This window comes from Tetrahymena thermophila (assembly GCF_000189635.1).
Source record: "Tetrahymena thermophila SB210 genomic scaffold scf_8254365, whole genome shotgun sequence".
NCBI lineage: Eukaryota > Ciliophora > Oligohymenophorea > Hymenostomatida > Tetrahymenidae > Tetrahymena > Tetrahymena thermophila.
In genome coordinates this window covers 26,669-53,693 of record NW_002476149.1, presented here as the reverse complement: position 1 = coordinate 53,693, position 27,025 = coordinate 26,669, and the positions used below count along the sequence as shown (strand labels likewise).

At 23.8% G+C, this 27,025-nt stretch overlaps 5 protein-coding genes across 5 annotated transcripts; 4 read left to right on the top strand and 1 right to left on the bottom strand. All coding sequences in view use genetic code 6, as the record gives it.

Moving 5' to 3' along the window:
- Window positions 1–114: 114 nt before the first annotated feature.
- On the top strand, window positions 115–3,741 carry TTHERM_00684530 (ubiquitin carboxy-terminal hydrolase; the record flags this gene model as incomplete). Its single annotated transcript, XM_001025154.3, has 8 exons — window positions 115–272; window positions 365–528; window positions 726–1,396; window positions 1,459–1,848; window positions 1,913–2,141; window positions 2,307–3,400; window positions 3,464–3,583; window positions 3,640–3,741. 8 exons carry the CDS (start codon window positions 115–117, stop codon window positions 3,739–3,741), a joined length of 2,928 nt encoding a protein of 975 aa, XP_001025154.3.
- Window positions 3,742–4,546: 805 nt separating this feature from the next.
- Window positions 4,547–7,434, top strand: TTHERM_00684520 (hypothetical protein; the record flags this gene model as incomplete). The annotated part of the gene is made up of 2 exons (XM_001025153.2): window positions 4,547–5,117; window positions 5,252–7,434. 2 exons carry the CDS (start codon window positions 4,547–4,549, stop codon window positions 7,432–7,434), a joined length of 2,754 nt encoding a protein of 917 aa, XP_001025153.2.
- Window positions 7,435–8,031: 597 nt separating this feature from the next.
- On the bottom strand, window positions 8,032–9,495 carry TTHERM_00684510 (hypothetical protein; the record flags this gene model as incomplete). Its single annotated transcript, XM_001025152.3, has 1 exon — window positions 8,032–9,495. One exon carries the CDS (start codon window positions 9,493–9,495, stop codon window positions 8,032–8,034), a length of 1,464 nt encoding a protein of 487 aa, XP_001025152.1.
- Window positions 9,496–10,454: 959 nt separating this feature from the next.
- On the top strand, window positions 10,455–17,803 carry TTHERM_000684509 (transmembrane protein, putative; the record flags this gene model as incomplete). Its single annotated transcript, XM_012800309.1, has 5 exons — window positions 10,455–13,818; window positions 14,064–14,990; window positions 15,048–15,362; window positions 15,415–15,539; window positions 15,839–17,803. 5 exons carry the CDS (start codon window positions 10,455–10,457, stop codon window positions 17,801–17,803), a joined length of 6,696 nt encoding a protein of 2,231 aa, XP_012655763.1.
- Window positions 17,804–18,478: 675 nt separating this feature from the next.
- TTHERM_00684500 (transmembrane protein, putative) lies at window positions 18,479–26,339 on the top strand. The gene is made up of 5 exons (XM_001025151.3): window positions 18,479–22,054; window positions 22,262–23,188; window positions 23,237–23,548; window positions 23,607–23,731; window positions 23,830–26,339. The coding sequence occupies exons 1-5, from the start codon at window positions 18,544–18,546 to the stop codon at window positions 25,900–25,902; spliced, it is 6,948 nt and encodes a 2,315-aa protein (XP_001025151.3). The 5' UTR covers window positions 18,479–18,543; the 3' UTR covers window positions 25,903–26,339.
- Window positions 26,340–27,025: the final 686 nt, after the last annotated feature.

Sequence of the window (27,025 nt, the reverse complement as noted above, 5' to 3'; positions counted from 1 at the left end):
AAGAAATAAAGGTAAACTTTTAATAAAATAGTTAGAATAGCAAGCTCTTCTACAAAAATTACAAATTACAAAATATAAAAAACTAACTATTTTTTAGACATAAAAATCGTAAAAATGGCTGATTCATTGTTCAGATCTTAAGATTCTTTTTAAAACGTGCTGAATTACTTTAGCGATATGGGATTTGACAAAAAAAATATTTGGGAAGCTTGGAAGAATACAAACCATAGACACAACTTAATGCTTAATGAATTGATAAGAATATAGCAAGAGTAATTAACTATTTTTTTATATAACTAATATACTAATATAGCAATATTCATATGCTTGATTTATTATTTCTAAAAAATATTCATTTAAAAAGATAAGGTAAAGTCCCATAATAAAACATAATCAAAGATAGTAAAGAAGACTCGCAAATTTAATAAGCTATCAGACTTTCACTTAGATCTTTTACAAGTGAAGCAAACACAGAAGAATATATAAGAAAAGGAGACCATCCCGCAGGGCTTTTCAACTTAGGAAGAAGTAAGTTTAATATTCTAAAATTTTTAATTAATTTAGAAACAAGCAACTCTTTAAAATGATATTCTAAAATGAGAAGATAAACTATATTATTTAAAACTTTCTTAAGTTGATAGAATATATAATGCTTTGTATTCTTCTTTTAAAAATTCTTTTATCATCAGTAAAATTTTGAAATTAAAACTATTTCTATAAAAAAGCCTGCTATTTTAATGTAGTTATCCAGACTCTCTTTAGTATCAAAGAACTCAGAGAGATTATTCTTAGCATTGATTTAAATATGAAGTAACCTGAAAACTAATCAAGTATTTAAGATGAAGAAAGATAAAAATATGTCAATTTGACAAAATAATTCTAAATTCTCTTTTCATGCTTGCTGAAAGGCTAAAAGTCCTTCCAAAACCCTAAAGAGCTTTTTGAGAGTTTAAGGGAGTTTAATGGAGAAGTATTTAAAATTGGTGAAGAAAATGATTTTTGGGAGTTTTAAAATTCCATTTTTGAAATTTTAGAAAAAAGTTTCTCTAAGTTATACAATATAAGTGAGTCAGAACTGAAAAATTTACCCTAATAAAGCAGCTTATTCTTAAGTTAGCTCATGTCTATCAACTTAAAATAAGATTTTTTCACAAATAAGCTTGAAGAAGATAAGAAGAAATAGCTAGTCTCATAATAAAAGAACTATAATCCTATGACTGAGCTATTTTATGGTAAAGTTCAAGAGTGCATTACTTACAATGAAGGAAATAATGAATTAAAAAAATTTAATGAATACGTACAGGGTATAGTTAGTTTGGAAGTAAAGCACGGTGATTTGTACAAAGCACTTGAGGCTTCTTAAATTTTTGAAATTCCAGACTATGAACTTTAATCTGTAAATAAAATATTTTCAATTTAAAAGTGATTAAATTAATTATTTTTTGATTAAATTAACAGGGCTGCAAAACAAAGGCAAAGATTGAAAATAAGTTTAAGAAAGCTCCTTAAATTCTTAATTTCTGCATTAATCGCTTAGACTTTGATAGGAAAAATTTACGTACTGTCAAACTTAACAACTAATTTTACTTCGAAAAAGAGTTGAATTTGACAAATTTCTGTGTTTAAGATGACTAACTGGAAGGTACCTTAAGGACTGAAGACCTAGATTAAATAAACAAATTGAATAGGTAAATCAAGAAAATTGAAGAAAAACTTAAATAGTGCTAAAATCCTAACTGCGCTCCTATATAATTAGAGTCTTGCTTTGAAAACATCTTATAATTTTTATAGAAATAACAATAGTTGTAGTAGCAAGATGACTTCATTGACATAGACGAATACGATGTAGTATTTATATAAAAAAAAATCAATTTTCTTATTTTTCTTTGAAAAAATATTTTTTTTATTTTAGATGGAATTAGATTAAGCAACAGGATTCTTTGGATTGCTTTCATGTTCTTAACAGGAGTTAAAAACTACAATTTAGATTCTTAACAATTATAAGAACTAAATAACTAAACAAACTGAGAGCCTTTCTGAAAAGCTAGAAAAGCTAAGAAAAGAGCGTTGGCAATTATACAGAAAGTCTAAAAAGAATATATATGAGCTTTTCTCAATCTTAATGCATGAAGGAACAGCAGGTAATTAACAATTAAACTTTTCCAAACTATTACTAAATAAAATATAAAATCAATAAAATTTAAAAAATTGTTTTAAAATTTATAGAATTAAAAACAATAAAATTAAATTTTAAAAAAATTATTTACATTTTTAAAAATATTAAAATTATTTTAATTTGTAATTAGATTCAGGTCATTATTACTGCTACATATGGAACGAATAAAAATAGAAGTGGTTTAAATACAATGATAGCACTGTTACAGAGGCTAATGAAGAAGATTTGTTATTTGAAGCTTACGGAAAGCCAGACTCAACTAAGAATGCATGCTGTCTTTTCTATAGAAATAAAATTCATAAAACTGACTATAAAGCAAATACAATAGTTCCACCTTAGCTTTAAGAAATAGTCAACTAGAGAGACAAGGAATTTTTTGATAACATTGATAGATAAAAGGTTTTAAATGCTTTAGAGCCATTTAAGAGAAAATTACAACAAGAAATCACTAAAAGGTAGGCTGCAATATTAAAAAACAAAGATTCTCTTTAATGCATAATTGAACTTACTAACTTTTAGAATTTCTTGATCAACTTAGAAGATTTTAAGCATTATGGAATCAGGGATATTTTAATACAAATGATTAAGGATCCTGAGTTAGAAAGTATCAAGGCAGAGCTTAGAGATCCTAGCAATTTTGACAATGGTATAGAGATTTTCTTCCAACAATTAGAAAAAGTTTGTAGAATCCCTTCTTACTTAAACATGAATGAATCCCAAATAAGTGAGTATAATCTTTTGAAAGAAGCTCATTAGAAAATTTTACACTGCTAAAAAGAATTCGAAATGATACTCAAAAAATTTGAGAAAATTGAATCCTATCCTGAAGTTTTAAAGAGTTTGGGAGCTATTCAATTATGTTTAAAAGACATGAACCCTTATATTTCTAAAAACAGCTTGATTGCAGTACGCTTATCCTAGGGTACAAATTATATGCTATAAGTTCAATTGTTGAAAGGATGCTTTAATATTGATTGTCTTATGTAAAAATAAAATACTTCAGAGCTAATAAATTTAACAAATTTAATTGTTATTTGCTTAATGACCTTCTTTAGAGGAGATGAAACGCTCAAAAAGTAAATAGAACAAAATCTTAAATACACTCTTAACACTCATGGAACCAACTCAAGACTATTTAATGAATAACTTTTCTAAGCTTTCCGTACTTCTATTGATTAAATTTCAAAAATAAATTAATTATTTGAAAAGAATGTTTAAGATATGGTAATAAAATATTTTTAGCTTATTCAAATAAATATTTTTATTTTATTTTACATTTAAAAAAAGAGAAAAGTTTTTTGTTTGAAGTATTTAAATGAGAAGATTAATTGGGATTCTGAAGTTGAATTAGTTGAAATGTCAACTTCTTTACTCAATTCTTGGGACAAGCAGTTAACAACACTAACAGTATTTTTATATTCTAAGTAAACTTTTATTGAATAATATTTTATTAAAATAAATAGTTATGGAGAAATTTCTTAGATAAGCTAATGTCCTCAAACAAATTAATCTCAAACGATGAAAGATTAAATCAAGAAGAGCTCTAATATGAAAAATATATCTGAAAAAACCTTCTTTAATTAGAAAATCTTTTTAATACAACTATTATTTATAATGGAATAAGTTTGAATTTAATGTTCATTTTTGTATAAATTAATCAAACACACTTTTGAATAATGAATTAAATGATAATTATTTAAATTAACTTTTCAAGATTTTTTAATAATCTATTTGAATAAATCATTTTATATTAAATATATTGTTTGTTTAATGAATTCAATTAGGATTAATCCAATTTATTTGAAAGAAACCAACTTTTTTATTTTTTGTTTTTAGAAATAAATCATTAATTTTTAAGTTATTTTAATAGAATAATAAACATAAAGCTTTTTTGAAAATATTTTAAATTAAAAAAAATTTATAAGTAGTTTTTTCAGAATTTTAACTATTGTCTATTCAGTTTTAATGTTTACTTACTTAGTTCTATTAATAATTTTTATGTGATTTTTACAAGAAAAGATATTAATAGCCTAAATTAAAAGATTTAACAACTATAATTTTTTCATTCAATATGTATTAGGATGTATTTATTTTTGTTAAAGATTAATTTTTGTTTATTTTAAAATCTAAATAATTTAATAGAAAATGAATGACTACGATATCTCGTTTTATATTTAATAATATGAAAAATATTGGTTAAAAAGAATATTTGTTTGATTGTTTGTTACTTATCCAAGTTAATTTGTTAATTGATGCTAAACATAAGAAAAAGAGTGAAAAAAAAAAATTGAAAGTTAATTAATATTTTCTTTAAAAGGTAAATTATATTAGTTAAAAGACTTGAAATAATAGTGGGATAGTAAAATATAAATGAGTTCAAACTACTAGTAAAGGCGAAATAGTTTAAATAGGTCATTACAGTTTGAGCAATAAGGGTAGTAATCTTATCCTTCTGATTTTATGGTTAATGAAAATGAGGTAAACTAAAATTATAACAGCGGCCACCATAACAGATTTGCTAGGATTATACATAACAATTACAATTCAAATGCTCATAAGAACTCTATGTCTTATGACAACCACTATGCGACATTAGATGAGTCTGTTCTTAATTATACAAACAACTCCAAGATTAATTCAGGAAATAATGGCGGTACTTACATAACTCCTATAAAAAATATACTTCTTTAAAAAATGAATAACCTTGGCAATAACTTAACAACTTCTTCTAACAATAACAACTATTATATTTACAATAACAATATGGTTAGCTTGTCTTTAGAATAGCCTAAGAGGATAAAACCAAAAAAAAACAACTTCAAAAGTAGCTTAACGCAAGCAGAAAAAGTTTATAGTTCAGGAGGTAGTAACAATAATTGTAATAACATTAATAATATTCTTGTAAAACCAAATTAAATTCCGACCCACTGCACTTCTAAAGGTAATTAATTGATTGATTGATTTTTTAGTTTAGAATAAATAAATTAAACAAATGGAGTATTTTATTAAAATATTAATATAGGATCATATTTTGATGATCTCATTTAACTAAATCATATTTTTGTAAATTTATAGAGAAAAAAAGTAAACTTGATATAGAGAGTTTGTAAAACAGAATACTCAATGAGGGTGTAAGAGGTTATACAGTTAAAGATTCTTTTAATAATATTGTTGTTAATTATGCACCTAACATAAATTAAATAATTCCTACAACAAAATCATCAGCTAAATTATCTTAAAATAATATCAAAAGTGGGATTTAGTAAAACTAAATACCTTCAAGCACGAGGTAAATTAGCAACCAATAGCAATATTCTAATAATGCTAAGGATATAGTGTCAAATTTAAATAGATCAATACAAAAAACTGAGGCTGATAGGGCTACCAATTTGACTATGGCAAGTGCAAGTAAAAATAGTGATAATTTGAATACAACAATGACTAATAATCGCTGTTCAAGTGTGATGAGCTTCCATGAAGAAATAATTAATCCCCAAAGTGGAGGATATACAAACTAGATATTAAATACAATTGATACATCTTCAAATATTTTAGAAAATTTAATGGGAAATGAAAATGAATCACAAAAATTCAAAGAGAAAAAAAGTAATAATAATGGAGTATAAGCTAAACCTCTACAAGTTTAACAGGGAAACCAAATTTTTTTGAAATAGAGTGAAATTAATTACATAAATTCTATTAAATAAAAAATGAGTTAAGGAGATAGCAATTAATCTGTTAGTGCTAGATATTAAAGTTAATCTTAATCAACGAATTAACAATAATAATAAAATCAAGATCATAAATCTCTTTATAATGTACAAAGAAATAACCGATATGGAGATATTGTTGGGTCAAATGGAGAGTAAACCTCAAAAAGCAACAATAGCATAAAATCGATTCTAACAGAAAAGAGAAAATATAAGATTGATGAAAATAAATAAATATAAATAAATTCTATAAATATATCTTATAATTAGCTTAATAGAGGTAGCAACCCTTCAGCTCCAAACAGCTCTTCATAAGGTTAAAAATTTATATTAAAAGAAAATAATCCTAACATAACTTTAGATTCTTCTTTAGCTTTTGAGGGATAAAAGATCAATTTTGACAACTACAACATTCATAGTAATCATGGAAATGGATCTGGTAACTCTTTACAATAAGGCAAGCAAAGTAATAACAGCCTATATAATTAATAGCAATAAATGATAAATAACAGATATAATCACCACATATAATTGTAGCTTGGAAACGCAAATATACCTAGCACCAACAATCACACATCCAAATCTATCAATATTGTAAATAGAACAAGTAATATGACAACAACTACAAACTAAAATAATTAAAAAAAAAGAGATTTTACATACGATTCCATTTAATACGATCAATTACCTTCTCATTAATAACAATAATAATAGTATAGTTTTATCTTAAATCCTAACACCAGTGCTCAATTTAATACAATCAGTCATAATTCCGGTGGTCTCAGCTCAGGAAAAGGAAGTACAACAGGAGCTAAAAGGAAAAAAATATAGATCCACTCTAAACTTCTAAATAGCAGTATTAACAATATTACAAATAATAATTCTACTGCTATTGGAGTTGAATCTACATCTTCTTCGGTAGCTAAATAAAAAACACCAGAAAATAATGACCGTTCTGGACTTTCTTCTTAGTTACAAAAGGTTTACAAGGTGACATCTTCTTAGATATCTTAGAATTAAAACTTAGTATTCCTTCTGCAAAAAGTAAAAGAGTGCTTTTCTAGATTTAAATCAAGATAGGATTAAATAACTAATGGAGGAATAGATAAAATTCAAATGGAATAAATAGTTAATAAATATAATTTTCAATATAACAGTAAATCTCCTAATAGAATAAGCTAAAGTGATAGATGTACGCCACATTCAAATGATTTAAACAATTAAAATTAAAATAAGTAAAACTTAGATAAATAACAAAGCTCTTAAAACAGCAAGAATTGCGAAGATGTTAAAAAAGAAATTAACGAAATATCGAAAACATTAAATTCTAACAATAGCTAAAATATTAATTAATTCTACAAAGTACAGTAAAAATCCGCTTCAAGCATAATTAAGAACGAATTCAAAGATAACAAAAGTAATTAAACTTAGTATAAATATCATAAAATAGGAATAAATATTCTTCATAGGCTCTTTAAAAAGAAATATTCTTACTAATTTTTTATTCAACTAATTAAAGATTAAAATAAAAGCCACTTCTCTTGTTGAATTATCAACATAATAAATAAATAAATTAATAAATCTAATATCTGTTAATTTGAAAAAGTAAATTTTTGATAAAATAAGAAAATAAATAAAAAAATTAAAAAGGTTAACTCATTTATTTATTTACTAATTTAATACTGATTCAGAAAAAAAAAAAATTATTAAATAAAAATATTATAAGACAAACAATTGTATAAATAATTTTTATTACTGTATATAAAATGATTTGTATGTATATGTGATTAATAAGCACTCATTTATATTTGGAATTACTCTAAATTCGATTCTAAAAAGAAATAATTATAACAAAATAAAAGTAAACTTTAAATAAAAAATATTATTAAAATTTCATTACTTAAGTTATTTAAATAGGGTTATATATTTCAATATTTTCAAATTATAATTATTGTCTATTAATTAATTGCAAATCATTTATTATAAAAATATATTTACCTTTATTTCTTATTTTTATCACTCATTCAATAAAGCTTATTAATGCTTATACTTTAAATAAATTTTTAGATTTTTTAATAATTCGATTTGCATAAAAAATGTATATTTAAAATTTTCATGGTATTCTTAAAATTTATATAAAATTAGTCAAGAAACATTATCTATATTGCTCAATGAATTTATTTTAGAACAGCTGTTAGATGTTATTTAATTGACCTATTCTAAACATTTGTTAAGCTTAAGGGCTTTAACATCAAGATACGGGGCTAAAGCTATCGCTAATTCAAACTATGTTTCACCTTTCTCATCTAATTTGTAGTAGCTGCTGAAATGAACATTTTTTTTATAAGGAAACTCAGATAAAAGATTTTGAAGGAGGACTAAACTATAAGGTCTTGAATACTCAATATCTGTTTCTTCTTTAAGCTCTCTAAAGAAGTTATATTCTCTTTCTATTGCTTCATCTGTATCTACTTTGAAATCTATGTTTTCTAGTAAATATGGAACTTAATCTGTTTATTTCTTTTTCTCTACATACACTTTAAGATAATTTCTAAAGTATTTGTATATCATTAAATGAATAGAGGCAAAATCTTTTTCTAAATCATAAAAATGAAAAATACGAGTGAAACTTTCAAAAACACAATTAGAATTTTCAGGTGTGACTATTTTCTTATTTAATTACTAATGTTATTAATAGCTATGGATTGATGAGTGCATATTTTATCCTTCTGTGAATGATTTATCGTTTAGTTAGGGAATCTTTTCTATTGATGATAATTTACTCAAAGAAGAGGGCTTTTCTATCATTTAATCCAAAATAATATTTTCAAAGTAACGAAAAAACCCACTAATTATTGAGACTTCTAAATGAATAACTTTATGATGCTCATTTATTTGCTTTACTAACTGTGGATACTTCTGAAAAGCAAACAAGAAACCTTTCTTCTGCTTTAACTACCTTAGAGTTTGCTACTTTGATATGTATTCCGATATTCTATTGTTGTGAATAGTGACGAGCTCTATGTTATCAGGTTCTACTTTCACTTTATGCTTTAATATATCAAGTATTTTAAATAGTTGTGTTTCTTATCCCATTTAAATATTATACTGCATAGGAGTATCTTATGAATTACTGAAAATAAAATAAATAGTTGTTAAAATTTAATGATTAGTATCAATATGCCCCATTAGTGAGGAGGCTAACATTTTTTAAGAGCAATATTAGCAGCTTTAAACATTGAATTCACACTTTTCTATGTGTTTTAAAAAGTTACTGTAATTGCATATTTCTTGACACCTTTCGTTTTAATTTTCATTTCTACTGTTCGGACATTTAATTGCAATATTATCTAAAACAGCATAAAGAAGTGGATTTTTTATTTTTTCAAATTTTATTCCCTAACATCCTGATAAACATCTTTGTTTACCATATTTTTCCCATTTCAAAATACACTATCCGCATCCATAAATTGCACAGTTGTTGCATGCTAAAATTGGTTTTTGTATTAACCCTTTGCATATTGGACAAATCAAAAATGAAATAAGTTCCTTGGCTTTATATAAAATTAGACCTTCATCAATAAATCCTTTGTTATTTTAATCATTCATTTTTATTAATATAAAAACTATTTAAGAGCCTATTTAAATAAATTAATTCAATTTTAATGAAAAAGTAAGAATTCAAATGAAAAAATAATAATTAAGTTTTTTAATGTTATTATCACACCTACAATTTCAATACAAATAAATTTTCACTAATATTGTAATTAATTTTCTTAATCACTGATCAATCATGAAAAAATAGTGGAAGAACAATAAAAAATTGATTTGCACTCTATATAACTATTTGATTTGATTTTTAAATATTTTTATAGATTACAGCACAGTAAAACTTAAATTCTATATATTCTTCAAGGTTTATTTACTAAAGTAATAAATTTCTTTTATGTTAAATTTCAAATTTTTAAATATTCATCGCTTATTTTTGTTGCTGATATAAAAAATGTTCTTTTTTTTTTCAACAAAAATATATTTTTTATTAATTTAAAATTATTGTAATAGTCTATTATTTTTATATTTCTATTGAAAAGAAATTTAATTTATATAAATTGAAAATATTAATCAATTTATTGAAATAATTAGCTTCAATTTTATTTTTGTAAACGTTTATGTATGTAGAATTGTTACTATTAATCAATTCTTTAAATAAAAAGCTTTATTACTAAGACATTTGAATAATTAAATAAAAAGGATAAGTTAGAAATCTATGATATTTAGTTTTTTAATTATATAATTATATATTCATTTAAATTAATTACTAAAGATCTTACGCTTAATTAAAAAGTTAGCAATAAGTAGGTATATTTAAAAAAGGTAGTTAGGAAAGCTTCATAGATAAAAGTTTTTTTTAGCGAATGGTGTAGTTTAACTTTTTAAAGTCTTACTAAGACACCATTCTTTCTATAATTGAAGATAAGCCCAGATTTGAAATACCCAAAATAATTTTCAAATTTATTATCTTAATATCATTTATGTAAATACTACTTTATTTGTTTAGCGATTTCAAAATGGTAGCAATTGATGAAGATAAACTAAGATCGCTTTTTTATATTTGCGAAATGGTATCCATTGTAAATGTTCTAAACTTAAAGAGGAGTGATAGTCTCTCTCTTATAGTTTACTTAATTGCTCAGATGTTTATGTTTCTTTACTTTGCTTATGTTGCTATTTTAACTATATGTAAGGAGTATTTCAAGGATTTCTATGCAAAATATTAGTAAACCTTCATCAAAATAAATGAACTGTTGAACATATATTTTACTTTCTACCTGAATGTCTTTCTTTCATAATATATTGAGCTCAATTGTTCTTTGTTGTTTTGTGGCTAAAAAAGTATTCTTTCAAATTAATATTCTCAATTTATAACACCTGGAAATACATGTACAATTCCTACTTGGTAAGTTATAGTATCTATCTTTGGTATTAGTTTAGCGGTTATGACAGCATTTATAACGAGCTATTATTTTAGAAATTATGAATTTCTAGAAAAAAACATTTTAAAAAGAAAATCAACAATTCTTTTTTAAATTTTGATAACTATTAGAATAGTATTTCCGTTTATTGACTTTAATGGAGACATTTAAGGAACTAAGCAGGTGAAGCATGTGCTTTCTTAAATTTATGGTTGCGTCAGTATTATTGACTACTTTCTTTCGATCCCTTTTACTGACTAAGAGATTTCTAAATTTTATTTGGTTATAATAGCTTATTTCGAAGGAATAGTAACATGCAGCAACTTATTTTTGTTAAGTGGAACAATTAATGGTTAAGAGATGTTCTACATGTGTATCTTAAGTACTTTAGTCTTAAGTGCTACTCTACAATCAGCACTAAATTACAAGTATGAATCAATGCTTAAGGGGAATTGGGTAATCGATTAAATTATTCCAAATTTAGATTATTATCTAGAATAAATCATTCTCTTAGGAGAAAAAAGCAGTTACAATGAAGAAGCTAAAATCCTAATTCAAAAAATTTATAAATTGCATCGGAATGGTTGTAAAATAGAAAATTGTATTTGTCATCAATATCCTTGCCTCAACATGAAAATAATAAGTGAATTTTCTTCAAATTAAAAGCAGGAAACAATCAAAGAAACTACTGATAAAGAAATCAGTCATCTAATACAAAATGAAATAAATATGAGATTAATATACAAATTTGTCGATAGCATATTTTAGTGGATGTTTTAACAGAAATGTTTGAGCTAAAGCACCTAAGAATTTGAAAAGCTTTCATTGAAATATATATCTTTTATGATGAAATACTAGAATAATCAAGTAAGAGCATATTATGAATTAAAAATATTGCAGCTTAAAAAAAGTTCTTTTTCTATTTACTTCAAAATGATATCCAATATCATCAGTTAAAAGATTTAAGAAAATATCGAATCTTAAACTGACTCAGGTGAATCATAAAGCTCAAAAATTCTGGGAGCTTAGAAAAAAAACAATAAGAGCTCTAAATTTAACAGGACAACTAAAAATGAGCTAACAGTACAATCAATTGTAGATGTTGAATAAATCTGTTCTAAATACATACCTTTGTTTTTAGAAGTTATAGATTGTAAGCATGACCTTTGGGTTAAGTTATAAAATGGGTACAAATGTATGAATGATTTCTAAGTTGATGCTATTAAACTAATGAAGAAGTTGAATTCAATTAAGAACCTCTATTTGAGAGAAATGAGAAAAGTTTAATATATCAACCCTGATGTTGAAAACAGTTTATAATTTAAAAAGTTAACTTAAATATTTTACTTGTTTGTAGTTAATGATACAATAAAGTCTATCTCACTAGAAACTCAGATAGTCGAATTAAAAAAGAGAGACACTCTCGCTGAAATAGACTAGTTAAAAAATATAAGTATGATTAAAGGAGATATATGCGTTATAGAAATTAGTCTATCTGAAAATTTAGGCAGAATTGTAAGTAAAAAAGATGAAAAGACAGCATCATTTTTTGGATTCACTTAAAAGCAAGATTTTATGAAAATAAATCATATCAGTGACTTAATGCCTAATTTTATTGGAAGGGTTCATAATGACTTATTGAAAAATTTCATCTAAGGGCAGTCTATTAGATCAAAAACATAAAACACAACACTTTATTCTCATATTAAATTAAACGATGGTTACATATTCCCTGTAAAGATTCACTTTGATTACTCTTTTTACACTTCATCTCAAGATTTTCGAATGAATGGAATTCTTTTAAAGAATAGAACCGAGTAAGATTATATTATTTTCCATAGAAGTGGTAAAATTGTTGGTATGACAAAACATATAGCCAAGATACTTTTCCAAGAGTTCAACAGATTACCGAACGGAGATGCTGCTATTTAAAAACTCAATGCTTTATTGATGTTTCCTAAAATAGTGAAAAAGATCATTAAAAATCGAGATTTAATTATCTAAGATCTAACAGAAAAAAGTATATAAGATTAATAACTCTTGGGAGACACTAATACAGCAATTGGACTTAAGTCGAAAAGTGCTTGTACTATGTCTACATTGATTGAAGATTCTAGAGGTTCAATGAAATTTTCTTCAAATCCATTTAGTGCATAAAGAAAATTCATAAACTATTTAAATAAAAAAATATAGCTATCATAGGGTTCGCTCAAAAATAGCTATAGGTATGATGACATAGACATACTAGATAAATCTAGTATAAAGTTGCTAAAATAATACGAAGAAGCAAATATAGGCTAGAGCACGAACAGAAGTCATCATGATTCATCAGAAAGGCTTTTATCAGGAAAAGGGGCCTAAGCAAGAGATCTGGAAGATATAAATTTATTTAATAACACAAAAGTGATATAAACGATAACCACCTAAAATTCTAAATAGCTTAATTAAATGGAATATAAAATGAAATTTGAATATCAACTTTAATACTGTTTATTAAACCAAAAAACATAATAAGCTTACATTAAGTAAAAAAATAAATCAATAAGTAACTAATTTACGATGAATACGAAGTAAAATGAAAGCTAAGATCAACTGTAAGATATTTACTTTTAGATAAGGATTGAAAATGTCTCAACAAAATATCGCCCTAAAAAAATTAAATATAAAGCTTTAGAAACTTTTTAAAGAAATTTAATAAAATATCTTTAATCAACTACTTCTGTATTTTAATTAGCCAGCCAATTAGAAAAAATTCCACTTTTAAAAAATGTAAATAATTCAGGTATGGACACAACTGATGAAATAAAAATGAGCTCTTAAGAAAACAATAAGATAAGTAACGAATCAACTTACTTAATAGATCAATTAGCTCCTCCAAGATCTATTTCTGCCAGAGAAGATTTTATTAATATTCCAAAAAAAATGCTTCAGCTACTTCAATCACAGCAGTTGGCTTCTGGTAATCATTTTTTATTTTTAAAAATATTAACCTAAACCATTTATATCATTTAAACTTAAATATTCTTTGCATTTAATTATGAATTTGAATATTTAATTTAATATACTCCCTTATACTTTTATGATTTTGTAGCTATTTTTCAGATTATCATTTCAAGATTAACTTATTAAATTGTTTTTAACTTTCTTATGTTTAGAATACATTATTTATCATTTATTGTAAAAATAAAAATTTAATCTATATAGCACTAGATGATGAGTAAGTAGTTTAGAAAATAAATTATGAAAAAGAAGAAAATATGGAGAAAAAGAATGATTCTTCATTTAAAAGCAGTAACACGAGTTAACTAGATGAAAGTGATATAAGCGAAGATGTAGATTTTGATAAAATTTATAATTAAGTTGCTTAATAAATAAATAGCAATAAAATGAGTAAAGAGTTTGAAGATTCACATAATTCATAATTAGAGAATATAGTTAATACTTTTTGTGCATAAAAAAGTCAATTAATTTAAATAGATCCAAATTATCAGGTTAAAAAAATATTACAGAAAAGGACATTGTGCTATACTTTTAGTAAAGCTTTTGAAATAGCTTTTACTGAAATTGCATTTAATTTGGAATTAGAGAGAAGAGATCCGAAGTACTCTAATTAAGAAAAAGTTCTAAATTTTGAAAAAATCAAAAATGAAGATATATAAACTCCTGTTACTTTCAGACAACAAACTGATAATTCAATCATAGATATTAGCATAGATAAAATTCCTGTTAAAAACTTGGCAATGTTAGAGAGTAATACACAAAGAGATGCAAAAAAGATATTCATGCAGGACTTAAAATCTCAAAATTATTTAAGCTAATAAATTACAGATAACAATTTGGACTAAACATATAGAAGTGAATTAAAAAATATTTAAGAGAATATGGCATAAGTTTAATAAAATATATTTGATCTATCTAAATTTTAAGGATTCGATACTAGTGTAGATGTAAACTAAAAACATGTTGATTAAAGAGAAAAAGTATAAGATTAATCATACTTAGATATTTCAGCTCGTCCAATCCTAGACTAATCAAATTCTTAAATGTAAGAATCTAATATTAAATAGAGATAATCTATGTTAGATGACAGTTAGCTCATTCATTCAAGACAGATATCTTTACAATAAGCAGGTAAGTTAAGTAAATGAAAATTTTTTGTTAATAAATATTAAATAAATTAATTAATAGAAACAATGCTTGATTAGAAAGGAAGATAGGATTTAAAAGACTAAGTAGGATATTCAATAAAAATAAATGAATAAAATGAAAAGTTATATAATGTATAAAATGAACAAAAGAATTTAGATATGAATATTAATAGCATGAACAATAGTTCATAAAAAGATGAAAATGAAGAAATTGAAGACTCAAATAACATGGATTAGGCAGTCGCTAAAATTTTAAATCAAAAAGGAATGAATTTAGGAAAAAATAGTCTATAAAGAGCAAGTGTAAATTCATCTACACGAACCTCTAGTAGCTATGCAGGTGTATTCTTAAAAGGTAAATATATTTTACAATTTTCTTGAATAAGAATTCTTTTATGAAAATTAAGAAATTTTGATCAAGCAGAAGATTCCAAAGCCAGCTTTGCAATATAAATTCCTTTTAATTTTATTTTTAGTTACATTTTTATCTTTAGATATTACAAATCTTGTAATTATCTAGAACGATATGCAGGTAATTAATTAAAATTTTCAATTTCACTTAAATTATAATAATAATCATTTCAAATTAAATAATATTGCATACAGTTTTTTGTATGATAATTAATTTAATAGTAATTTATTGTAAATAGCTTGAATATATTTGTCTTAAAATTATATTATTTAATTCAATTATTTACTTTTTCCTAAATTTGTCCTCTATCTTTTTTAAAAACATAGTAAAAATGTTTGAATTAACAAATTTATAAATTACATTTTTTATAAATCGCTTTATTTAATTTAAAATTTGCTAAAATTTACATTAAAAAAAAGAGATTTTCGAGCAACGTAGTAATACTAAGATAACCAAGAAAGTTACTGAGAGCTTATGGAAAGGTGCTGTTTGGTTATTATCTCTCATTAGAATTAAAACTAGGATACTTGATAGATACAGATGGTTCTATTAAATCTGCTTACTCAGACTATATTAATAGCTCAATAAAAGAATATAAAAACATTTCTGAGACTTATAATATACAGCTTATGTAAGTGCAGCAATAGCTGATGGCATAAAATGGTACTGAAGAATTTACTTACTCTGTCTATGTTAAACGAAAGTAGTTTTTTTAGAATATTTCAGTAGCATTATAATTTAGCTCTTAAGAGTAATACATTTATTAAATGAACCAAACATTTGAAGATTAGATAAGAATTGATTCCTTTTTATATTTAAGATAAAATTATTTTGATTTTAGTAATGAAGTTTTAGATACTGTTAACTTTTTAGTTAATGATACTGTAAGTTCAGTAAATAGCTTAACAAGCAAATTTTATGCTGTGATTATTTGTGCAATTTTTGGTATTATTTTTGTTGCAATAGTGTCTATTCCAGTGATTAAATAAATAAACTTCTATGAGGAGAAAATAATGATGATTGTAACAAGAATAAATTATGATCAATCTGAAATGGAAAAAGCCAAACTTCAAGTCTGTAAACAACTAGTTAATGTCGATTACATAGATTGGCTGAATTATAACTATTTTGATATATTTAACATGCAAGCCAAATCAAAGAAAGATTTGAATTAATCTTAATCTTCAAAGCATAATTCACAGCAAAACTAGCTTTCTTTGCTAAGTTCAAAAAATAAAATGAGGAGTCCAGCAAATGTAAAATAAGCAAAAAAATAATTACAGATCTCAGGAGCTTAACTCTTTGAAACAAGCAACTTTTAGATGAATAGCACTGCATAAATGGGAAAAAGCTTTTTTTCTTCATAACCCAAAATAAAAAATTAACTTCACTTGACCAAATATAATTAGTAAAAGTAAATCTTATAAAATCAGAATGGCAATATCAATAAAAGTTAAGCCAAATAAATACTAGGTTCAAGTAATAAATTTGGATCATCAGGAAATAATTATACTCTTCAGTCCAAAATAGGTGTATAAAATTTGAGAATATTTGATAGATTCTAAACATTCTTTATTTTGACAATTTTGAACACAATCTTTTTTTTAATTATCATCATTTATTTAAGCTAAAGTAATGATTCACTTAAAGTTCCTGTATAAATGAATTAAAGAAGTATTAATTTACATATTATTATGGTAAACTTAAAAATTGCCACAGAGCTTTTGTCTTTTGATTTTTATGTGAGAGATAACCTTTGGCCAGATTATTAAGTAACTAATCTTGAAAAATACTTTAATTAAATAAATTAAAGCTTGTTAACTCTAAATAATATACAACAATAAAATACTGATATCATTTATGGTAAAAATCCTTTCCCATAAAGCGTTGTTGCTACACTGAAAGATTTGCAAGAAGGAAGAGGTTGCCAATATCTTTAAACTTATTTATGCAACAATTAGACATAAGAATTAGGAATTATAAATGTTATATCATAAAAAAATAAATTTGTTACAGAATATCCAGAAGTTTTAGATCCTAGTAAGCCTCCAGTAAATTAATTGTTTGTCTTTTTGAATGGATAACCGCATTTGGAAGGTTTTGTATTCAGCTTTTAAAGTGAAGATGAGTTATTTGATGTTTATAGTTCCTAAATAAATTCAAGTATATCCACTGTTTCCTTAAGTATATAAAATTTTTTGCAAAACTACTTAATATACGGAGGAGTATTGTTTGGAGTAATTATATTTATTACTATTTTTATTCATTGGAGTCTTTCATTTATTAGAATTTAAGAAATGAACTTACTCCTCACTATTATACCAGAAGATAAATTATAAGAAGAAGTAACACTTCATATGATTCGCTAGCTTCATCGTATGTGAATTATTCACATTTTTTTTCTATCATTGTAATTTCAAGATATATATTACATTCATGTTTTTTTTGAACTTTTATTCAGTTAGATCTATTATCTAGTTATAAAATAAATATCATAATTTCTTTTATAATTTACATTGATAAAAATTATTTAAATTAGTAATAAAAAGGATATTAAATTTATTTTTTATCTCAGAATTTAAATTAATTTTTATTTAATTTATTCAACATAATATAAGAATATTAACATAAAATAAAAAAATTTTTATTAATTTAATTATTTAATAATTTTAATATATCTTTAATCCTCATTAATTCCCATATAAATAAATTTTTGCTAATTGTTAAAAACAAATTTTTATATTTATTTTATTTAAAATATTTTTTTATTTGTAGTATTTTTATTGTTTTAGATTTTACCATTTATATTTTGATTCAAATTTAAAATTAAATTTAATTATGGTTTTCAAAATTTTTTTAAAAACTCATCATTGATATGTAATAGAGTCTTTTATTTCCAAATATTTTTTTTGAAGATTGATACCTTTGATAAAAATCGCTTACAAAAATAAATTTAAACTATTGTATCTTATTTGATTAATGAAAAATTCTAATTGGCATTAATTATTTTAGTTTTACAAGTTTCCATTTGTAATTATTTTTTAAAGATTGGTTTAAATCAAAGCATTAATTAATAAATAGATTTAATTAAAAAAAGAGTGAAATTCATATAAACTTAAAGAAAATGGTGTATTTTAACTTTTTAAAATCTTGCTAAGACACTATTCTTTCTATAATTGAAGATAAGCCCAGGTTTGAAATACCAAAAATAGTTTTCAAATTTATAATCCTCATATCTTATTTGCAAATATTGATTTACTTATTCAGCGATTTCCAAATGGTAACAATTGATGAAAGTAAGCTAAAGTCATTTTTTTATATTTGCGAAATGGTTTCCATAGTAAATATTTTAAATTTGAAGCGAAACGATAATCTTTCGATTACAGTTTACATAATTGCTCATATAATTTTATTTCTTTATTTTGCATATGTAGCTATTTTAACTCTTTGTATTGAATATCTCAAGGATTTTTATAATAATCATTATTAAACTTTCTTGAAAATAAACGAATTATTGAACCTATATTTTACCTTCTACTTGAATGTCTTTCTTTCTTAGTATATAGAGTTGAATTGCTCATTACTGTTTTGCAGCTAAAAAAGTATTTTTTCAAGCTAATATACTCACTTTACTTCTAGATCTTAATGTGAGGTACCTACATGGTAAACTATATTAAGTATAATTGGGATAAGTTTGGCAATAGCAACAGCTTTTATAACAAGCTATTATTTTAGAAATTATGAATTTCTAGAAAAAAATGTTTTGAAAAGAAAATCAACTTTTCTTTTTTAATTTTTGATTACAATAAGAATTATTATCCCATTTATTGATTTTAATGGAAGTATATAAGGAGCTAAATAGGCGAAGCATGTGTTATCTCAAATTTATGGTTGCGTAAGTATTATTGACTATTTTCTATCTATACCTTTTACAGACTAAGATATTTCTAAGTTTTATTTAGTTATCATTGCCTATTTCGAAGGCATTGTTACATGCAGTAACTTTTATTTATTAGGTCGAAATATAAATGGTTAAGAGATGTTTTACATGTCTATCTTAAGTACTTTAGTGTTAAGTGTTACCCTCTAGTAGGCCTTAAATTTCTAGTATGAAAGTATGTTGAAAAGAAACTGGGTTTTAGAAAAGATTATTCCTAATTTAGATTATTATCTAGAATAGATGGTTGTTTTAGGAGAGAAAAGTATTTACAATGAAGAAGCTAAAGTAAAAATTCAAAAAGCATATAAATTACATAGAAGCAATTGTAAAATAGTAAATTGCATTTGTCTCAAATATCCTTGCCTTAATATGAAAATAATCAATGACTCCTCTATAAATTAAAAGTAAGAAATATTCAGAGAAGCAACTGACTAAGAAATTGGTCATTTAATTTAAAGCGAAATCAATATTAAATTAATTTACAAATTTGTTGATGGAATATTTTAGTGGATGTTTTCACAGAAATGTTTGAGTTAGAATACTTAAGAATTTGAAAAGCTTTCTTTAAAATATATCTCTTTTATGATGAAATACTAGAATAATCAAGTAAGGGCTTACTATGAATTAAAAGTATTACAACTAAGGAAGACATCTTTTTCTATATACTTTAATACGATTGCTAATATAATTAGCCAAAAGATCTAAGATAACATAGAATCCTAAATTGATTAAGTAGGTTCTCAAAATTTGAAAATGTTTGGAGATTAAATAAAAAATAGTAGAAACTCGAAATTGAGTAGGACAGTAAAAAATGAGCTAACTGTGCAATCAATTATAGATGTTGAACAAATATGTGCGAAGTATATGCCCTAATTTTTACAGCTCATAGACCATAAACATGAGCTTTGGGTTAAATTATAAGATGGATACAAGTCTATGAATGACTTATAAATAGATGCTATTAAATTAATGAAAGAGCTTAATTAAGTAAAAAGTACATATCTAAGAGCAATAAAAAAAGCTATATAGATAAATCCTGATATTGAGAACAGTTTATAATTCTAAAAACTAACTTAGATATTTTACTTATTTGTAGTTAATGATACAATAAAATCTATCTAAATAGAGACTCAGATTTTAGAATTAAAAAAGAGAGACACACTTGCTGAACTAGATTAGCTAAAAAATGTAAGTATGATTAAAGGTGATATATGCGTTATAGAAATTAGTCTATCTGAAAACCTAGGGAAAATTGTTAGTAAAAAAGATGAAAAAACAGCATCATTTTTTGGATTCTCTTAAAAGCAAGATTTTATGAAAATAAATCATATCAACGACTTAATGCCTAATTTTATAGGAAGAGTTCATAATGACTTATTGAAAAATTTTATTTAAGGGTAGTCTATTCGATCAAAAATGTAAGATAAAACGATTCTCTCACATATAAAACAAAATGATGGATATATATTTCCAGTAAAAATCCACTTTGATTTCTCATTCAACACATCCTCTCAAGATTTTCGAATGAATGGAATTATCTTAAAAAATAGAGCAGAGTAAGATTATATTATTTTTCATAGAAGTGGTTAAATTGTTGCTATGACAAGACATATAGCTAAGATCCTTTTCTAAGAATTCAACAGGCTACCTAATGGAGATGCTGCTATATAAAAACTGAATGCTTTATTAATGTTTCCTAAGATAGTTAAAAAGATCATTAAAAATAGGGATTTGATCTATTAAGATTTAACTGAAAAAAGCATTTCAGATTAATAATTTCTTGGTGATTCAAAGGCTTCTGTTAATACAAAATCAAAAAGTCTCAGTACTATGACAACTATGATTGAAGATTCATTTGGCTCAATGAGATTTTCTTCGAATCCATTTAATGCATAAAAAAAATTCATGAGATTTCTAAATTAAAAAGTTTAATACTCGCAAGGATCTCTGAAGAATAACTACAGATATGAAGATATTGACTTACTTGATAAATCTAGTTTAAAATTGCTTAAATAATATGAAGACTAAAATATAGGTTAGAGCACGAACAGAAGTCATCATGATTCAACAGATAGGCTTTTATCAGGAAAAGCAGCTCAAGCAAGAGATTTACAAGATACAGATTTATTTAATAAAGCTAGAATGATCTAAACAACTAATTCTCAAGTTTCTAAATAATAAATGGAGTATAAGATGATGTTTGAATATTAACTCTAATATTGTTTATTAAACCAAAAAACTTAGCAAACGTAAACAAAATACAATAATAAATCAATAAGCAGCTAATTTACTATGAATACTAAACAAAAAGAGTACAAAGATGAATTCTAAGATATATATTTTTAAGTAAAGATTGAGAATATAACAGTAAAATAGTGTGAAAAAAAAATTAAATATAAACCAAAAGAAACATTCATAAGAAATCTAGTAAAGTATCTTAGATCAACTACTTCTATTTTCTAGCTGATAGACTAGCTATAGGGTGTTATATTTCTTAAAAATGTATCTAATTCTGCTGCTATAGATACAACTGATGAGATAAAATTGAGTTCTTAAGAAAACAATAAGTTAAGTAATGACTCTACCTTAATTGTAGAATAATTAGCTCCTCAAAAATCACGTTCAGCAAGAGAAGATTTTAAAGATATTCCTAAAAATATGCTTTAGTTATTATAATCACAGCAGTAAGTTACAGGTTTAAAATTGAAATTTTATTTTTTTTTTAAACTTTTAATAATTTTAGTTGAAATTTTAATTAATTTGTAAGTTTTAAAATTTAAAAAAATCTTTGATTTTTTATTATTTATTTTAAATAAATTTATTTAACTCTTTCTATAAAACACAACAAAATTTAACTAAAATGAATCTATTATTTAAAAAAAATAACTTCAAAAATAAAAAGCCTTTGAAGAAGAATGTGAAGATTGGGGTAAAGTATAGAAAAAAGAATAAAAGCGAGAAAATAAGAACAATTCTTCTTTTAAAAGTAGTGATACTAGTTAATTTGATGAAAGTGATGCTTAAAGTGAGGATATTGACTTTGATAAAATTTATAATTAAGCTATTACCTAAATTAGTAATAATAAGTCAAGTAAAGAATTTTAAGATTAGCACAACTCTTAGCTAGAAAATTTAGTTTAAAACTTTTGTTCATAGAAAAATTAATTAATTCAACTTGACCCTAATTATTAAATAAAAAAAATATTATAGAAAAGATCTCTTTGCTATACTTTTAGTAAAGCTTTTGAAATAGCTTTTACTGAAAGTGCTTTCATTTTAGAATAGGAAAGAAGGGATCTAAAAACAAAATTTTAAGTTAAAAATCTAAATTATGAATAAATCTATAAAGAAGATATATATTTGCCAATGACTTTTAGATAGTAAACAGACAATTCAATGATTGAATTAAGTATGGATAAAATTCCTATAAGAAATCTGGCTATATTGGATAGTAACACTCAAAGAGATGGACAAAAAAAAGTTTTTTTGCAAGAATTAAAATCCTAGAATTTCTTAAGCTATTAAATTAGTGATAATAATTTAGATTAAAGTTTTGTAAGTGAGTTAAAAAATGTATAAGAAAATTAGGATTAAATATTTTAAAATGCTCTTGAATAATCAAAATTGCATGCATTTAATACTAGTATAGACATATATTAAAAAAATGTTGACCAAAAGGAAAAAGATTAGTCTTATTTAGATATATCAGCAAGACCTATCTTAGACAAATCTAACTCATAATTTTAAGATTAGAACTAAAAGTAAACTTAATCTATAATAAATTAAAGTTAGCTTAATCATTAAAAGAAAATATCATTCTATTCAACAGGTAAATTTTATATCAATAATTTATAGGTAAAAAAATTTATTAAAATAGAGCAAATACTTGAAACTCAGTAAAATGCTAAAGAATAAACAAAGAGATATTAAATAAAGATAAATGAACAAACTGAAAAGACTATCTTTAAATCTAATTAATAAATAGACTAAATTAAAATTGTAAGCAGTAATTCCTCATAAAAAGAATAAAATGAAGATGCCGAAGACTCAAATAATGTAGCTTAGGAATAAGCAGTTGCTAAAATTTTAAACCAAAAAGGAATGATTACAGGAAAAAATAGCCTATAAAGAGCAAGTGTAAATTCATCTTCAAGAACCTCCAGTAGTTATGCAGGCATATTCTTAAAAGGTTAATTTAAATAAGCAATTTTATTTAGTTTTATTAATTAAATATAAAAAAAATTTAGAAATTTTGATCAAGTAGAAGATTCCAAAGTCAGCTTAGCAATATAAATTTCTGTTATTAATTTTTCTGGTAACTTTTTTATGCTTAGATATTACAAATCTTATAACTATCCAAAATGATATGCAGGTAACTAACTAACTAACTTAACTATTTTTTTTATTAGAAAATATAAATTTTATTTATTAAATCAAATAAATATAATTAATTAATTAATTAATTAATAGAGGTTTGCTAGTAATGTAATAGTATTAAGATAACCCCGTAGACTGTTAAGAGCTTATGGTAAAGTTTTATTCGGATATTATCTTTCATTAGAAGTGTAACTGGGTTATTTAATAGATACTGATAATTCAATAAAAACAACTTATAATCTATATATGAATAGTGCAATTAACGAATATAAAAATGTTTCTGAAACTTATAATACTTAATTGATGCAATTACAACTACAATAATTATAGGACTAGTAAGATAGTTAGGAATTAACTTATACAGTATATGTTAAAAGAAAATAGTAACTTTAGAACGTTTCAAAGGCTTTGTAGTTTTCCTTTTAAGAATAATTTATCTATTAAATGAACCAAACATTTAAAGACTATGTTAGAGTAGATTCTTTTTTATATTTGAGAACAAATTATTTTAATTTTAGTAATTAAATCTTACAATCTATTAACTATCTTGTTGATGACACTATTAATTCAGTTAACAGTTTAATAAACAAATTTTACATTGTCATCATTTGTGCTATATTTAGTATAATTTTAGTTGCCATAATATCCATTCCAGTACTTAAATCTATTAATTTTTATGAGGAAAAAATTATGATGATTGTTACTAGAATAAACTATGATTAATCTGAAATGGAAAAAGCAAAGATTCAAGTCTGTAAATAACTTGTTAATGTTGATTATATAGACTGGCTCAATTATAACTACTTTGATATATTTAATATGTAGGCCAAAGAAAACAGAGATTTGAATTAATCTCAATCTTCAAAACATTATTCACAATAAAATTAACTCTCACTTCTAAATTCTAAAAATAAAATGAGGAGTACTGCAAATGTAAAATAAGCAAAAAAATAATTGTAAGTTTCTGGAGGTCAGCTAATTGAAACCAGCAATTTCCAAATGAGCAGTACTTTATAAATGGGTAAAAGCTTCTTCTCATCTCAACCAAAAATCAAAAACTAACTTCATTTAACTCATTTTAACAAACAAAAATAAGCTTTGTAATAGTAAAATGTTAGCAGAAGCGTAAAAAGTAAACAATATGGTTCTTCTAATAAATTTGGCTCATCAGGTGGAAATAATTACACTCTTTAGTCTAGAATAGGAGTATAAAACTTGAGAATATTTGATAGATTCTTAACATTGTTTATATTAACAATTTTGAACACCATATTTTTTTTGATTCTTATCATCTACTTAAGTTAAAGTGTTGATTCACTTAAAGTCCCTGTATAGATGAATTAAAGAAGTATCAATCTGCATGTTATCATGGTAAATCTAAAAATTGCAACAGAACTTCTATCTTTTGACTTTTATGTAAGAGACAATCTTTGGTCAGACTATCAAGTAACTAATCTAGAAGAATTTTATAATTAAATTGATTAGAGCTTGAAGACACTTTATGACATTTAGCAATAAAACACAGATATAATATATGGTAAAAATCCATTCCCATCTTATATAGTTTCGCAATTAAAAGATATGTAAGAAGGGCGAGGTTGTTAATATCTTTCAACATATCCTTGTAAGGATAAACAGTAAGTTCTAGGAATTATAAATGCAATATCACAAAAAGATAAGTTTGTAAGAGAATATCCTGAAGTTTTAAATCCAACCAAGACTCCTGAAGATTAATTAAAAGTCTTTTTGAATTCATAACCACATTTAGAAGGGTTTGTGTTTAGCTTTTTAAGTGAAGACGAGCTATTTGATGCCTATAGTGCAGCAATTAACTCTAGTATATCGATTTATGTATAAAAATCACAAAAAAGTGCAAATCTCAAAAAAGTTGAAATCGCAAATCTCAAATCTCAAAATATTTCCAAATAATACTTTTTTATAATAAATGAACAAAAGTGTTAAAAAATAAGAAAAAATTGTATTAACAAATATTTAAAATACATGAAACAAATAAAAATATTGAGTATTTTCAACAAATTAATTCATTTGTTTTTATTTTTAAAAGTACTTTTCTTAATCCCTTATTTATTATATTAATTATCGTCTTTTTTCAATTTCTAATATTTTTTCTATGATTTTTCTTTTTAGTTCTAAAACACAGCATGAGATTTGCACTTTTTTGTGATTTGCACTTTTTTGTGATTTTTATCAAAACACCAGTATATCAACAGTTTCCCTAAGTATATAAACTTTCTTGCAAAATTATTTAATATATGGAATAGTTATTTTTGGACTTATCATTATGTTAACTATAATTACTCATTGGAATCTACTATTCATCAGAATTTAAGAAATGAACTTACTTCTCACTATTATTCCAGAAGATAAATTACAAGAAGAAGTAACACTTCATATGATTCGCTAACTTCATCGTATGTGATTAAAAAATAGTAAAAATTCTTTACTAAGTTTAAATTGAAAGTACATTTGATGTAACTAAAAATATTTCAATAAAAATTAGACTAAAAACTTAAAGATATTAATATTAGCTTTTTTATATTATATAACTAATTTTGTTTTATTTTTTGAAACAAGTATTAATACTTTAAATACAGTTTATCTAATAGTAACATTAGTAGTTTTGAGAGTTTTAAATTTTTTGCTTCTAATGATAATTAAAATTTAGAATGAAATTTTATAGTTCATGTTAAAATAGAAGATTTAAATTTGATTTCAAAAGAATAAATTTATAAATCAAATTTAAATTTAAAATAAGTAGAAAATATTTATTATATAAATTTTAATTTAATGAAAAATTTTTATTTTTTAGAACTTTTAATAAATTAATAAAATATTTATGTAACCTTTGTATTTTTAATCTTTCTTATGCAATCTAAAAGTAAAAACTATGAATATATGAATTTTTAAAAAGTATTACAGCCAGTAAGTATCAAGAAAGAGGATGAGAGTTTTCTGCTAAATTGGCAATCAATCAACTATTTTTAAATAACATTTAAGCTATTCTAAAAGTTAAAAAATCTTCACTATGCAAACATTTTAATCAAAAATATACCCTAGCCCCTCAATAAAGGGGCAGAGATTAAACTGAGATAGTGCTAAAATATTGAATTTTGTAAATATGAAGGTTTGCATACCAAATTTAAATTGTTATGTTAAGGTAAAACTTATTTTTTTTATGTTTTATATTAATCATTATAAATTAAATTAGAATAAGAATTTAATATCAATACAAATAATTTAAAATATATAATAAGAATAATTATCATAT